Source organism: Dipodomys merriami, unplaced genomic scaffold, assembly GCF_024711535.1.
Source record: "Dipodomys merriami isolate MVZ:Mamm:240054 unplaced genomic scaffold, mDipMer1.0.p SCAF_3, whole genome shotgun sequence".
NCBI lineage: Eukaryota > Metazoa > Chordata > Mammalia > Rodentia > Heteromyidae > Dipodomys > Dipodomys merriami.
In genome coordinates this window covers 1,160,971-1,176,976 of record NW_027204492.1, presented here as the reverse complement: position 1 = coordinate 1,176,976, position 16,006 = coordinate 1,160,971, and the positions used below count along the sequence as shown (strand labels likewise).

The window sequence follows — 16,006 nt, the reverse complement described above, 5'->3', positions numbered from 1 at the left end:
GGAAAGGTAAGTTTGATTCTGGTATACGGTATGGATGTATTGAAATGTCCCAAGAACTCCCCTTGTACAATGCATATATGCTAGTAGCAAATCTTTTTTTATTTTAAGATAGAACCACAGAAATGAACCAGTAACAAAAGAACATTCAGACAATAGGACTGCTGCAATTATATTGAAATTAATATTTCAAAATGAATGCTTTTTAATCGCCAAAAGAGCCAGGTGTGGTGGTACATGCCAATAATCCTCGTACTTGGAGGGGCAAAAGCAGGAGGATTGAGAGTTTGAGGGAAACCTTTGCTACATCATCACTTTCCAGGCCAGCTTGGGCTACATACTAGTCAGACCTTACCTCCAAAAAAACAAAATTAAGCAAAATTACCAAAGGGAGCCAGGCCCTGGTGGCTCACACCTATAATCGTAGCTACTCAGGAGGCTGAGATCTGAGAATCTCGGTTCAAAGCCAGCCCAGGCAGGAAAGTCTATGAGACTCTTATCTCCAACAAACCACCAGAAAAACGGAAGTGGTGCTGTGGCTCAAAGTGGTAGAGGGCTAGATAGTTTTGCAGTGCTAGGGGTGGAACGCAGGTTAGGAGAGAATGAGAAGCTTTGGGAATGCTGAATTCTTGGCCTGGTGGTGCCACAAGTCTGTTTACTCTGTAGTCACTGGTGCATCTTCATGTTGGGCTGTTGTTTTTTGTTTTTGCTTTTGTCTTTGGGGGATTATATTTCAAATCAGAAGGTTTTGTTAAGAAAGCTCAGAGCTGGGTGCCAGTGGCTCACGCCTGTAATCCTAGCTACTCAGGAGGCTGAGACCTTAGGATCGTAGTTCAAAGCCAGCCCTGGCAGGAAAATCTACGAGACTCATCTCCAACAAACCACCAAAAAAATCCGAAGTGCCGCTGTGGCTCAAATGGTAGAGTGCTACCCTTGAGCTGAAGAGCTCAGGGTCAGTGCCCAGGCCCAGAGTTCAAGGCCCACGAATGCAAAAAAAAATAATAAAAGCAAAAGCTCAGCAGGGGTTGCAGGGCACAGGGAGTTTCCAGCGTTGAATCATGCATTTCATACACGTGAAACCTACAGTGTGTGGCTGTGAGGTCTCCTGATCCCTGAATCACAGCCACTTCCAGTTCTGGTATCTTGCCTAGTAGTGGGTAAGGAGGATGACTCTTCAAATATGTCAAACATCTTGCATTTTGCATCATGGCACACAGCAGGAATGCTTCCAATGTCTGCCAACAGAAAAACCTCAGCAGTTGAGGGAGGCTCACACCTGGAATTTGAAGTACTGGCACCAGGGAGGAGTCAATAGTTCCTGCAGTTGGCTATTGGGCAAACAAGGAGGCTGTTGAGGACGCTGAGCAGGATGATGACATTTTAGAAAGCTCAGGTGCCCCAGCACTGGTGGCTCACGCCTGTAATACTAGCTGCTCAGGAGGCTGAGATCTGATCACAGCTCAAAGCCAGCCCAGGTAGAAAAGTCTGTGAGGTTCTTTTCCCTCTCTCCCCTCCCCTCCCCTCCTCTCCCCTTCCTCCCTCCTTCCCTCCCTTCCTTCCTTCCTTCCATCATGAGGCTTGAAGTCAAGGCCCAGGCACTGTCCAGGAGCTCTTTCACTCAAGGCTAGTGCTCTACCACTTTGAGCCACAGCTTTACTTCCAGTTTCCTGGTGTTAATTGAAGATGAGAATCTCACAAACTTTTATCTGCTGAGGCTGGTTTTGAACTGTGATCCTTAGATTTTATCCTGCTGAGTAGCTAGGATTGCAGTGTGAGCAACTGGTGCCCCATGTCCCTCTTTTTTTTTTTTTTTTTTGTCAGTCATGGGGCTTGAACTCTGGGCCTGGGCGCTGTCCCTCAGCTCTTCACCTCAAGGCGAGGGTTCTACCGCTTGAGCCACAGCACCACTTCCAGTTTTCGAGTGGTTTATTGGAGATAAGAGTCTCATGGACTCCTGCCTGGGCTGGCTTTGAACCGTGATCCTCAGGTTTCAGCCTTCTGAGTAGCTAGGATTACAGGCATGAGCCACCGGCTTCCCTCTTCCTATAATGATACTATTCATTGGATTATGGCCAATTCTTACTCAATATGACTTTATGATAACTTGATTACATCTACAAAGACTCTTTCCTAACTAGGCTGTGTTTACAGATGCTAGGTAGACAGGAATTTGGGAAGGAGAACATTTGATACAGTTCATACTGGGAAACAGAGTGAGGGAAGGGATGACATTGTTCAAAAAGAAATGTACTCATGGCTGGGAGTATGGCTTAGTAGGAGAATGCTTGCCTAGCATGCATGAAGCCCTGGGTTCAATTCCATCGTACCACATAAACAGAAAAAGCCCAAAGTGCCACTGTGGCTCAAGTGGTGGAGTGCTAGCCTTGAGCAAAAGAAGCCTAGGGACAGTGCCCAGGCCTTGAGTTCAAGCCCCAGGACTGGAAAAAAAAAAAAAAAAGAAAAAGAAAGAAAGAAATGTACTCACATTTGTTATCCTAGATACTCAGGAGGCTGAGATCTGAGGATCATGGTTTAAAGCCAGACTGGGCAGAAAAGTCCATGAGACTTTTTCTTTTTTTTTGGTCCGGTCGTGGGGCCTGAACTCTGGGCCTGGGCGCTGTCCCTCAGCTCTTCAGTTCAAGGCTAGTGCTCTACCCCTTGAGCCACAGCGTCACTTCTGGCTTTTTTTCTTTTTGCTTATGTGGTGCTGAGGAATTGAACCCAGGGCCTCAGGCATGCAAGGCAAGCGCTCTACCACTGAGCCAACTTCCCAGCCCCACCATGAGACTTTTTCTTTTGTTGGTCACAGGGCTTGAACTCTGGGCCTGGGTACTGTCCCTCAGCTCTTCAGCTCAAGGTTACCACTGTACCGCTTGAGCCACAGCACCACTTACATTTTTTTCTGTTTATGTGGTGCTGAAGAACCGAACCCAGGCCTCATGCATTCAAGGCAAGCACTCCACCACTGAGCCACCTTCCCAGCCCTGACAAGACTCTAGAAAACTGAAAGTGGGGGCTGGGAAGGTGGCTCAGTGGTAGAGTGCTTGCCTTGCATGCATGAGGCCCTGTGTTCGATTCCTCAGCACCACATAAACAGAAAAAGCCAGAAGTGACGTTGTGGGCTCAAGCAGTCAAGCGCTCGCCTTGAGCTGAAGAGCTGAGGGACAGCGCCTAGGCCCAGAGTTCAGGTTTCTGACTGGAAAAAAAAAAAAAAAAAAAAAAAACCAAACTGAAAGTGGAAATGTGGCTCAAAGTGGTAGAGTGCTCACCTTGAGTGAAAGAGCTCAGTGACAGTACTCAGGTCCTGAGTTCAAGCCCCACAATCAACCAAAAAAAATAATGTACTCATTACCTGATTTATGTATCTATAACCCACCTGTGTATTCCTTTTATAATAACCATGCAAACATTTTTAAAAAGCTTACTGAGTTAGGGGTGTAGGTGAGTTGTAGAGATCATGCTCAATCCCCTGGTAAAATTACAGTGAACATTCAAATACACCCATTTCCTAGATTCTGCTTTTAACATTTTAGAATCCTTATCACATATCTTTTGCCTAGTGTTTTTCCATTTTATTTTTGGTGCATTTCAAGGTAAGTTACAAACAGAAATTCACTTTTTCTTAGCCAGCATACATATTCTGAAGGAGAGAATTCAAGATTTGGTTCTGTTTATGTGTGTGTGTGTGTGTGTGTGTGTGTGTGTGTGTGTGTGTGTGTGTGTGTGTGTGTGTGTGTGTGTGTGTGTGTGTGTGTGTGTGTGTGTGTGTGTGTGTGTGTGTGTGTGTGTGTGCTAGTACTAAGCTTGAACTCAGAGCCTGGACACTATCCCTGAGCTTTTTTGCTCAAGGCTAGCACTTTACCATTTGAGCCACAGCTCCACTTCTGGCTCTCTTTTTGGTGATTATTTGGAGATAGAGTCTCAAAAGCTTTCCTGCCAGAGCTTTCTTTGAACTGCAATCCTCAAATCTCAGCTTCCTGAGTACCTAGGATTACAGGCATGAGCCACAGGTGTAGGGCTGTGATTATCATTTTGTTTGTAACAATTACTATCTGAGAGAACAAAAGACTGTATGGAAAACAATACAAGTCTCCCACCCAATTCGTTTGATACTATGTCTTTCATTTTCTGAGTGTAGCTGTTACTCTTTCTTTTCCGTTATATAAATGTCAGGGAAGGACAATCTTATACAATTTTACACTAAGTCACCACTAACACACTGGGATTGCTCTTGTCAAAGCGGCCAAATGAAAGAAAGTTTCCTAGCCTGGCTCCAGTGGCTCATGCCTGTAATCCTAGCTACTCAGGAGGCTGAGATCTGGCAATTGTGGTTCCAAGTCAGCTTGGGCAGGAAAGTCCATGAGACTCTTATTTCAAATTAACCACTAGAAAGTCAGAAATGATGCTGTGGCTCAAAGTGATAGAGCACTAGCCGGGCGCTGGTGGCTCACGCCTGTAATCCTAGCTACTCAGGAGGCTGAGATCTGAGGATCACGGTTCAAAGCCAGCCCGGGCAGGAGAGACCGTGAGACTCCTATCACCAATAAACCACCAGAAAACCGGAAGTGGCGCTGTGGCTCAAGTGGTAGAGTGCTCGCCTTGAGCTGAAGAGCTGAGGGACAGCACCCAAGCCCAGAGTTCAAGCCCCACGACCGACAAAAAAAAAAAAAAAAAAGTGATAGAGCACTAGTCTTGAGTGAAAGAGTTCCAGGTCAAGCCCCATGACCAACAAAAAAAGAAAGTTTCCCCTATTTTTTTTTTGGGGGGGGGTGGTTGGAGATTGGGATTCCTACCTTCCATTTTCTCTCATGGGCTAGCACTCCAACAAGTAAGTCACACCTCCAACCTCAAGGGCATTGTGGTTTTTTGTTTTTGTTTTTTGGTACCAGTCCTGGGGCTTGAACCCAGGCCAGTCTGGGCCTGGGCACTGTCCTGGAGCTTCTTTTACTCAAGGATAGCAGTCTACCACCTGGGCCATAGAGCTGTTTATGACTTTTTTGAGTAGTTTATTGGAGATGACGACTTTCCTGCTCAGGCTGGCTCTGAATTGTGATCCTCAGATCTCAGCTTCCTGAGTAGAAAGGATTATAGGCATGAACCACCAGTACCCTGCAGGGTAGGGTTTTTTTTTTTTTTGGTAGTGTTTGAACTCTGGGCCTGGGCGCTGTCCCTTAGCTCTAGGGCTCTACCACTTGAGCCACAGCACCACTTCCAGCTTTTTCTGCTTATGTGGTGTTGAGGAATTGAACCCAGGGCCTCATGCATGCGAGGCAAGCACTCTACCTCTGGGCCACCTTCCCAGCCCTGTTCCTTAGCTTTTTGTGCTTAATACTAGCACTCTATTACTTGAGCCATAGCTATATGCTGAGGAATCGAACCCAGGGCCTCATGCATGCAAGGCAAGCAATCTACCACTGAGCCACCTTCTCAGTCCCCCACTGGTTTTGAATTCAGATGGTTCATTAGAGATGAGTCTCATGGACTTTTCTTCCTCAGGGTAGCTGTGACTCTTGGATCTCAGCCTCCTGCATAGCTAGTATTACAAGTGAGAGGCATCCAGCTGGTTATTTCTTTCTTCCCTCCTTTTTTTTGCTGTTATTGATTAAAACAGTGTTTTCTGTTTCTTTGCTTTCTTGTAATTTTGTTTGTTGTTGTCTTGTTTATCTGTCTTTGTGGGGATACGAGAATACAGAAATGGAGGATGATCAAATGTAGCAGTGATACTCACTAGACACTATGTTGAAAATGAACTTACTATACAACTATGAGTGGGTATGGAAGGGGAAAATTGAGAAAGAGTGTGGAAGGAGTAACATTGTCCAGAAAGAAATATACTCTTTGCCTGACTTACACCACACTTTATAATAATTTTAAAAAGGCAGTTTCCTGTCCTCATCTTACTTACCTTTTTAGTGAAATCGTTAGTAATGATGTCTTTGCAAGCATGTTTCCCCCCATGGTTTTATCCTTTCTCTTCTTGTATGTTTCTGGACCTTCTCCTCTCTGCCCATGGTAAGTTTTGGTATTTCTGCATGGATACGAGCCTGAGCCTTCTCCTCCCTCCCCTCTAAGGCATATTTCTCCCCTCCCTTGTATGAGGTAGGGCTTTTCTGAAGGAAAAAGGATAACACCTTCACCTTAAGCAAACAGAAAAGCCCAGGCTTGAGTGTGGGACTCTGAGGAACTGGCCCTGCCCAGCACAACCGGGTCCACCGGGTAGAGCTTGACCCCGCCTCCCTTTTCATTAGATTACGCGCCTGGAGACACGTACAGCCAACCAGTGAAAAGGAGTGGCCTTGAGTGCTAAGCTCTTGGTTCAATCACCGATGATTCACGAGGAAGGTCTGATCTGGAACCAATGATCAGGTTGGGCGGAGCTCTGGCGGAGACGATGGTCATGTGATGTGGGATAGCTGCCTTCCCGGGCAGTGAAGGCAAAGGCTGTGATGGCGGCGACTGTGTTGACTTGGGTACAGACCGGGACGCAGTGGGCCCTGGCGATCTGGCGAATGCCGTGGCTACCGCTTTTGCTGATGGTGGCGGCGGCGGCTGCGGAGCAGCAAGTACCGCTGGTGTTGTGGTCCAGTGATCGGTGAGCAGGCCGGGCTGGGCCCGGCCGGGCTGGGCTGGGGAGGGCTGTGCTGCGCGCAGCGGCAGCTGAATCTCCTGACTCCGTGGGTGTCCTCGGCGAGAGGCTGCGAGGCCCCAATGAGGGCTGACTCTTGCTCGGGGGGCGCGCTCCACAAGTGCAACGATCAGAACCCCATGTCGTGCTCATCCCATGAGCTTTGGATCTCAAGCCATGAGTCCCCGCATGACAGTACCTCTTGTGTCCCCTGTCAGGGACTTGTGGGCTCCAGCAGCCGACACGCACGAGGGACACATCACCAGCGACATGCAGCTTTCTACCTACCTAGATCCCGCCCTGGAACTGGGTCCCCGGAATGTGCTGCTCTTCCTGCAGGACAAGGTGTGCCCCTTCTTCCCTTACCTGCTCTGTCCAGCCAGACCCACCTTCCCCCGGCCCCTTCTGCAACACCCATTCCCCAAGGAAAGCTCCAGTGGTCTGTCCCGACTTAGGGACATGTGGCCGGATTCTTGGGAAGGCCTCTGGGAGAAGCTTCAGTGGAAATGGTGAGAGCCAGGGAAATGGCACCAACTTAATGGGAGAAAACAAGGGATCACCAAGCACTTTAGAATGACAGGGATTATCATAGCTGTTTACAGATGAAAAGATGTGTATGAGGGTAGGTGACTTGCCCAAGGTCACACAGCTAAACGTTTGGCAGAATTGTAATTCTAATGGTAATGATCATTAAAGGAGTTCTTGGGAAAGGGCCCCTCACGTAGAGCTTCATATGCCCTGTGCTAAACGGATGTCATTATCTTGGTTCCCTGCTTGGATTTGCTGATGTTCCAGAGCTTAGAGACCCCACATTGGTTCCACCTTGAGTCTGTACTCCTAACAAATATGCTGTTTTTCCTCTACTCCAGGTCTCTGTCCCCAAAAGCAGATGTGTAGATCACAGGAAGATTCTAGGACAGCGCCAGATTTTGGTTGGGAGACTGTCAAGTCTCTACTTGTCCCTTCCTCATTAGTGGCCTATCTGGCTCATTCTCCTTGTGCCTTTAACTCTGTTAGTGTGTCAGATGGTAGATGAGGCTGCTCACGCTTGCTGGAGTCCTTCGGGGAGGTGGCATATAATGTCAGAATGGAACTCATTCCTAGTGTTACCACTTTTCAGCCTTTGGACACATAACCTTCATAAATGATAGTTTCTGCAACTGTAAAATGAACACCACCTGCACCAGAGGACTGTGAGAAATAATCTGCATGAAACTTTGAGCTCAGGTTCCTTAGTTTTAGGAGACACTTCTGTTGATTCATTGGTGAAAGATGGAGTGCCTAGCATGTATTAGATATTGTTAAGTGTTGGGACTGTTGGAGTGAGCAGAATAAACTAAGACCCTAGCCTAGGAAGATGGCCTCACGAGGGCATATTGACAAATGCTATCTGTCCATTTTATTTAGGAGCCAGTAGTTCAGTGTAGCAAAGGAAGCAGGCTAAGAGGGCAGAGGGACTGGGGACAGTGGTCTGGATAATAGTGATAGGAGATGGTATCTTGATGAGGGGAGAGAGGGAGGGAGCCATGTGGTTTTGGGAGAAGCACATTTCTGGTGGGGAAGCTTTAGGTGCAAAGACCATGGGCAAAGAATGCCTTTGGTGAGTTCAAGGAATGCTGCTGTGACTGGGGCCGAGGGAGTGAGACAAAGGGGCCAGAGATGGGCTGCTAGGTCTCTAGGCAATGAGAGAGGGCTGTGTCGTACATGTGGGAAGGGGGAAGTCAGGTGCAGTGTTGAATATGGCAGAAAGCCTTGGGTAATGTAGAGCAGGGAGCTATGGCCCGATGGACACACCACAGGCCAGCAAACAGCCAGCATTCCTGCCCAGAAAGGAGGGGAGGCTGGGCTAGTGTGTGTACCAAACAATGAGGTTAGGGAAGCTGATTAAGATAAACTCTGGACCGTACTGGAAGAAGCCAGAGAAAGGGGGGGGGGGTGGAGGTTGGGGTAAAGGGTAAACACTAAAGGACACAGGTAGATTGTAAGGGAAGGGGCTGGGCTGGGATTACTGTGTTCCTGAGAGCCCCGGTGACTTAAGTACTTCCTCCCACCAGAAAATGGTGGGGCAGGGGCTTCCCATCTTATAAGGATCCGGTCCAGACTGGACTCAGCTGCTTCTCCTTTGCTCTGACTTCTACTTGAATGCTCTTCCCTTCCCCCAGCTTCCCTCTTCCCTCCCCAGTTCCTCTTGTCCGCTGACTACTACTCCTGAGCTTACCACAAGACAGCTGCCCATAAGCCTCTCAACCTCATGACTGCCTTCTGTGTTGTTGCCCTTCCCTAAGAGTGCTGGAGGACACCCTTCTCTCCTACCCCCATTCCCAGGCCCCACCTGACAGGCTATAAATGATTTTGTTCTCCTAAGAATGCACGGGGCCCCTCTGCTTTGGCTCCTTTTCCTTGGTCAATCTTCTGAGATGTCTCTTCTGCTTCCATACTAGCTAAGCATTGAGGATTTCACAGCATATGGTGGTGTGTTTGGAAATAAACAGGACAGCGCCTTTTCTAACCTGGAGGTAAGAGTTGTCTCCCAGCCCTAGGCCATGGGGAGTACCATCCCGTGTCCCCTCTCCTAGCACAATAAGAACTGTAATCTTCAGAGCTACATACAGTATAGTAAGGTGAGCTATACCTGCAAACTCAGCTACCTGAGAGGCAGAGGCTGGAGGATCAAGAGTTCACACCAGTCTAGGCGAAGGTAGTGAGACCCTATCTCAAAAACAAGCAAACAGGGCTGGGAAGGTGGCTCAGTGGTAGAGCGCTTGCCTTGCATGCATGAGGCCCTGGGTTCGATTCCCCAGCACCACATAAGCAAAAAGAAAAAAAGCTGGAAGTGGCGCTGTGTCTCAAGTGGTAGAGCGCTAGCCTTGAGCTGAAGAGCTGAGGGACAGCGCCCAGGCTGAGTTCAGGCCCCACAACCGGACCCAAAACAAAACAAAACAAAACAAAAAATAGGTGGCTGCTGGTAATCCTAACTACTTCGGAGGCCAAAAATCTAAGGATTGTGGTTCAAAGCCAGCTGGGGTAGGAAATCTGTGATACTCTTATCGCCAAATAATCACAGAAAAATCTGGAACTGGAGCTGTGGTTCAAGTGGTAGAGTGCTAGCCTTGAGAAAAAGGAGCTCAGTGACAGCACTCAAGCTCAGTTCAAGGCCCAGATCCAACAGAAAAAACGAATTTAGGTGCTGGTGGCTCATGCTTGTAATCCTAGCTGCTCAGGAAGCTGAGATCTGAGGATCTTGGTCTTATCTCCAATTAACTACCCTAAAAAACTCGAAGTAGAGCTGTGGCTCAAGTGGTAGAGTGCTAGCCTTCAGCACAAAAAGCTCAGGGACAGCGCCAAGGCCCAAAGTTCAAGCCCCAGGACCAGCATAAAAAAATAAAAATTAAAAAATAACAAAACAGGGTGGTAATATGGCTTAGTGGTTAAAGTACTTGCCTAGCATGCAGTAAGCCCTGGGTTTGATTCCTCAGTACCACATAAGCAGAAAAAGCAGGAAGTGGCGCTGTGGCTCAAGTGGTAGAGCGCTACCCTGTGCAAAAGAAGCTCAGGGACAGTGCCCAGGCTCTGAGGTCAAGCCCCAGGACTGGCAAAACAAAAATGAAAATAAAAAACACCACCACCAACAGAGAACCAAAAAGGTTATGGCTATAACTCAGTTGGCAGACTGCTTGCTTGGCATATTTGATGAGTCTGATTCAATCCCAGTACTGGGGAGAAAATAAACAGAGGTGCTGATTTTGAAGGTAGAAGGGCCTGGAATATAAGCATCAGGAACTCTGGGGAAGGGGTACACACACGTTCTGCCTCTGTAAGACCCCTGTGTGGATGTGGCTTGCCAGGGAGGTTTGGGGGATTAGCAGGTGCCCACTGTTTCCTGCTTCACTCTTCTGCCTCTCCCCTATCCCCAGAATGCCTTGGACCTCGCCCCTTCCTCATTGGTACTTCCTGCTGTTGACTGGTATGCAGTTAGCACTCTGACCACCTACCTGCAGGAGAAGCTTGGGGCTAGTCCCCTGCATGTGGACCTGGCCACCCTTCGGGAGCTGAAACTCAATGCCAGCCTCCCTGCCCTGCTGCTCATCCACTTACCCTATACAGCCAGGTATGGCCTGGGTGCCCACTTCCAGCCTCTAACCTTGGGATGCACAGAGGGGCTCGGGGCTTTGGTGGTATAGTTCATCCAAAGATGGTCATCTTCCCTCATGTACCACCTTAAAATCCTTCCAGAAGATTCCACGTATGCCCAGAAGAGGCAGGAAGGACCTCCTACCACATAGTGAGCTAGAAGTAGGTGCTCAGCACTGACCTAGGCCTATTGTACCTCTGGGGACAGAGCAGACATGGCCCCATTTTGGGGGATCCTCCCTGCTGGCTAGTACCTGTTCAAAGAGCAAGTGCCAATCTGATGCCAAGGGCTCATGGGTAATCTTACTTATTCAGGAGACTGATATCAGAGGACTGTGATTTAAAACCAGCCCGGGTAGGGAAGTCCAAGAACTCTTTATCTCCAATAAACTCCTAAAAAAGCCAGAAGTAAGCTGGGCACTGGTGGCTCACACATGGAATCCTAGCTACTCAGGAGTTTGAGATCTGAGGATTGTGGTTTAACTCCAGTCTATCAGGCTTTTTTTTTTGGTGGGGGTCGGGGGTCGGTCATGGGGCTTTAACTCAGGACCTGAGTGCTGTCCCTGAACTTTTTTTTTTTTGGTTGGTCATGGGGCTTGAACTCTGGGCCTGGGCACTGTCCCTGAACTCTTCAGCTCAAAGTGAGTACTCTACCACTTGAGCTACAGCACCACTTCCGGTTTTCTGGTGGTTAATTGGATGTAAGGGTCTCAGGACTTTCTCGCCTGGGCTGGCTTTGAACTGTTATTCTCAGATCTCAGCCTCTTGAGTAGCTAAGATTATAGGCATGAGCCACTGGCGCCTTGCCCTCGGGACTGTTATTTCCAGTAAACTATTCAGAACAAGCTAGAAGTGGTGCTGTGGCTCAAGTGGTATAGAGTGCCTAGCCTTGAACATAGAGGTTCTGGAGTTCAGTCCCTGAGTTCAAGCCCCAAGACTATCAAAAAAAAAGTCAGAAGTGGAGCTGTGGCTCAAGTGATAAAGCACTAGCCTTGGGCAAAAAAGAAGCTCAGGGACAGTGCCTCAGTCCTGAGTTCAAGCCTCAGGACCAGCACAAAACAGCAAGTGACAAGACACTTGAACCTGACTGCAAAGCCAGAGGAGAGGAGAAATTGGAGTATAGTGGGTTGCTGGCAAGGAGAAGCAGCTGCAGGGGCTGTGGGGAGGGTAGTGGGCTTCAGAGAGCTCTTCTAAGCCAAGTGTTTGCACTTGAGGGCCGAGTCACCTACTAGGATCTCAAGCTGTGTCTCCTTCATAGCTCCGGTCTGATGGCGCCCAGGGAAGTTCTCACAGGCAATGGTGAGTGGTGCCAGGGAGGATTCATGTCCTCGTTTTGCCCATACACCTGGATCAGAGAGCTGCCCCACAGCTCCTTAGCCTTCCCTCACTGTCTCTCAGGGGCTGCTGGACGGGATAATGACTGTTCCCTGGCCATGTCCTGCTGGAGCCAGATCCACCTGGCAGAGGTGTATAAGCTAGAGGCCAGGGATCCAGTCTCTGCTCAGGCCAGGTGAATCCGGAGTTTTGGACCTAAAATGAGTAACATTGAGAAAAACAAAAGGATTGTTTTTGCTATGAAGGGCAGTCCTCCATGGACATGCAGTTCTATATGCATACATACAATGTGTGTGTGTGTGTGTGTGTGCGTGTGTGTATGTGCGTGCGTGTGTACGTGTATACACACATTGCTTTTAACATCATGCAGAAGGTCTCTAAGGCGTGTGGTAGGAAGTGTTGCTTTATGCGGGCTGCTCAGTGACCTGGTTCTCTGCTCTTATCACCCTTCAGATGAGGTCATTGGGCAGGTGCTGAGCACGCTCAAATCTGAAGATGTCCCGTACACAGCAGCTCTCACAGCTGTCCACCCTTCCAGGGTATGTGGCCTTCCAGCAGAGTTCGGGGGAATATGGGGCAGGAAGATGACTGGTGGGATGACCCTGGGGAGGACTAGGAGGTGTTAAGTCCTGTTTTCTCTATCCCGAGAGCAGCCCCCTCCATCTTGTTTTGTGATTGGGCAGCATTCTTAGATGCTCAGTCCAAGTGATCTTGAGTTTGAGGTGGAGGGAATATGATCAGTACTAGGGAACAATGTGGGCAAGCTGGAGGAAAAACTTCCTCTGACCAGGTGGGACTTTGAGCTAGTGGACAGGCTTCTCATTGGAGAGGGGAAGGAGGGTGTGCTGGTGGGTTAAGTCTTAGTCCTAGGGCTGTTAAAAGAAGGCCTACTGGGTGTTTCTGCAGGTGACCCGTGATGTAGCCATGGTGGCTGCTGGGTTAGGCCGCCAGCTGCTTCAAACACAGACAGCAGCACCAACTGTGATCCATCCTCCTGTGGTTTATAATCGCACTGTGCCACGGATTCTGTTCTGGGCCCAGAACTTCTCTGTGGCATACAGTGGCCAACTGGAGGACCTGACCCACCTCACCTTTGGGGTGCAGGACCTCAACCTGACTGGCTCCTTCTGGAATGATTCCATGGCTTGGTAAGAGTTTTAGGGGGTCAGTGGGGCAAACTCACTGGTAAGACTGGGGAGGGAGGGGGTGGGAAGGGGTCAAGCGTGGCTCCTAGAGCTGTTGAGAGGCGGCTGGTGGGTGTTTCTGGGGGGGACTATGCTGCCACGTGGCCTTCTGCCACTGGGTAGATCTGGGTCAGGGCAGGAAAGCCAGGGTCAGGTGTGTGGGTGGGGGGTAAGCATGAGGTCAGCTGGGAAGTGTAGGTGTCATTGAGGTGTGTACCGATGGGCTGCTAAAGGGGGAGCTCTCAGAGTTCTGCTTTCCTGTGCTCTGTAACCCTTGCTTGGAATCTGAGTTATTAACAGCACAGGACCACCCAGGAACCTGGCCCTTGCCCATTGAGTACCAGCTCTGAGTCTGCAGCATGGGTGAATACTAGACCAGCTGCCAGAGCCACCTCCTATATACTCCATTTTCCATCACCCCCAAAGCCCAGAGCAGGCAGCTCAGCAACCCCAAGAGGTTGCTAAAAGAATGATGGGCAATAGAGTCAGAGAAACCAGAGGAAGGAGTCCTGGAGGTGCGGGACTTGGGTTATGGTTCCCAGCTCTGTTCCTGGCTTCGTTAGGATTGAGCCTCAGATTTCCCATCTGTCAGGTGAGGACACGGCCTGTAGATGGTTGTGAGGACCTAGGGCAGCTTAAGTAAGAGAAAACCTGCTGGGCGCCCGTGGCTCACGCCTGCAATCCTAGCTGCTCAGGAAGCTGAGATATGAGGATCAGGGTTCAAAGCCAGCCTGGATAGGAAAGTCTGTGAGACTCTTATCTCCAATTTACCACCAGAAAACCGGAAGTAATGCTGTGGCTCAAGTGGTAGAACACTAGCCTTGAGCTGAAGAGCTGAGGGGCAGCGTCCAGGCCCAGAGGTCAGGCCCCAGGGCGGACAAAAAAAGAAAAAAAAAGAGAAAACCTGAGGGACTTACTCCTCTAACCTGCTCTGGAGGACCCCGGGAATGTGGCTCAGGTGACGAAGCACCAGTCTAGCAAGCAGTAGGTCCTGAATAGGAATCCAAGTACTGCCCAACGTTCATTCATTATTTGACCTGGAGGCATGGTTCAAGTGGTTGAGCCCTTTCCTAGCAAGTGCAAGGCTCTGAGTTTAATCCCCAGAACTACAACATAATGAAATTAAGTAAGCAAATCAATGACTCAAGGCCCTCCTAGAGCCTGACAGCACCCTTCTCCCTCATCCTACAGGCTTTCACTGACCTACGAACAGCTCTTCGGTACAGTGGTGACATTCAAGTGAGTCTTGGGGGTAGTTGTGCTGGTGGTGGGGCTGATAGTGGCTCTGGTCTTCCCTGCTCCCCCCCTGACATCATTACTGCCCCTCCCTCAGGTTCATCCTGAGTAACCGATTCTACTCAGTATCTGCCCGACACTGGTTTACCATGGAGCGCCTTGAAATCCACAGCAATGGCTCTGTCGCTTCCTTCAACACTTCCCAGATCACAGGACCCAGCATCTACTCCTTCCATTGTGGGTATGTCAGCAGTGCTCGCAAGAGTGGCAACCTCCTCGTGGCGGCCACGGAGCCCTCCCTCTGGCATATTACTCTTCAGGACTTCCAGGTATGGAACAGGAAGGGAAGGAGGGAAGGAGGGTGGGCCTGGAATGTCAGCATGGCTTGGGCATGGAGTGGACAGTCCTGTATACTTCCTGTCTGGATATGTGGACTGTGCACCGACTACAGAATGCAGCCCTGGCTGGGCATCCTGTCTGACCTGTGTCCCTTTGTTCCCGCAGATCCAGGCTTTCAATGTGACAGGTGAGCAATTCTCCTATGCCAGTGACTGCGCCAGCTTCTTCTCCCCTGGCATCTGGATGGGGCTGATCACCTCCCTCATCATGGTTTTCATCTTTACCTACGGCCTGCACATGATACTCAGCCTCAAGACCATGGATCGCTTTGATGACCATAAAGGCCCCGCCATCTCTTTAACCCAAATTGTGTGAGCTGTGGCACTGAGATGGTCACTTTCTCACCCTGTGGATCCCCTTTTCCTACGGATAGCATGAACCTCCTATTGCCCTCAGCCTGTCTTGCTCCCTCCTCCACCTGCTGAGGGCTTTTCCTGGGGCTGCCCCACCATTCCTATCAAGATGTATATATTCTGCATAGACCTGAAGACAGCTCTCAGATTCAGAGTCCTAAAGTGTAAGGGACATTAGTGCTAGGGTCTCATTTCTTATTTATTCTGTCGGTCCACCATTGTAAGTGCATTGTAAGTGCTTTTTGTGTAGGTGTAGCGTATGCTCCCTTCAGAAACTTTCTGGGACTCTGCTGCAGCCAGAAGCCTGAGGTTGTGAGTTTGGGAGCATGTGGAAATACTACTCAACTGTCTGCCTAGCTCGGCTAGCATCATAATTTTTATTTTTGTGATGTGATAAGAATAAACAGTACATCTGATTTCTTTCTGTGGCCTGAAAAAGGGACCTTCCCGACAGGTGGGCTGAGTGTGCTCACTGGGTGTCTGTCATGTTCCCACTAGGAGTGCCTGGCAGGAGCTTGGGGTGCTCTTATTATTCCCTTCCTAATAAAAATAAGGTCAGATCACCATGTCCTGTCCTCTCGTTACTTATTTCATGCCCTTGGCTAAGGGGGGGGGGGTGCCCGGCCAAGCCACCACGGGAGACCGGGAGGTTGGAAGGGTCTCTAGCGAGCTGGGACCTTCACCGGTCGTGGGAATGGAGGGCAAGTCGAGGCCGAGTCCATCCTTGTGCTTCGACATCTTGGGAG

General features: G+C 49.4%; 1 protein-coding gene across 1 annotated transcript; it reads left to right on the top strand.

Moving 5' to 3' along the window:
- Nucleotides 1-6,389: 6,389 nt before the first annotated feature.
- Atp6ap1 (ATPase H+ transporting accessory protein 1) lies at nt 6,390-15,826 on the top strand. The gene is made up of 10 exons (XM_070039468.1): nt 6,390-6,589; nt 6,841-6,967; nt 9,064-9,138; nt 10,537-10,730; nt 12,012-12,052; nt 12,542-12,627; nt 12,995-13,236; nt 14,464-14,511; nt 14,606-14,837; nt 15,013-15,826. The coding sequence occupies exons 1-10, from the start codon at nt 6,444-6,446 to the stop codon at nt 15,220-15,222; spliced, it is 1,401 nt and encodes a 466-aa protein (XP_069895569.1). The 5' UTR covers nt 6,390-6,443; the 3' UTR covers nt 15,223-15,826.
- The last annotated feature ends 180 nt before the right edge of the window (nt 15,827-16,006 follow it).

Coding starts and splice junctions, on each gene's coding strand:
- Atp6ap1 (XM_070039468.1), top strand. CDS start 6,444: ATGGCGGCGACTGTGTTGACTTGGGTACAGACCGGGACGCAGTGGGCC. Junction 6,590..6,840: donor GTGTTGTGGTCCAGTGATCG/GTGAGCAGGCCG, acceptor GTCCCCTGTCAG/GGACTTGTGGGCTCCAGCAG. Junction 6,968..9,063: donor TGCTCTTCCTGCAGGACAAG/GTGTGCCCCTTC, acceptor CTTCCATACTAG/CTAAGCATTGAGGATTTCAC.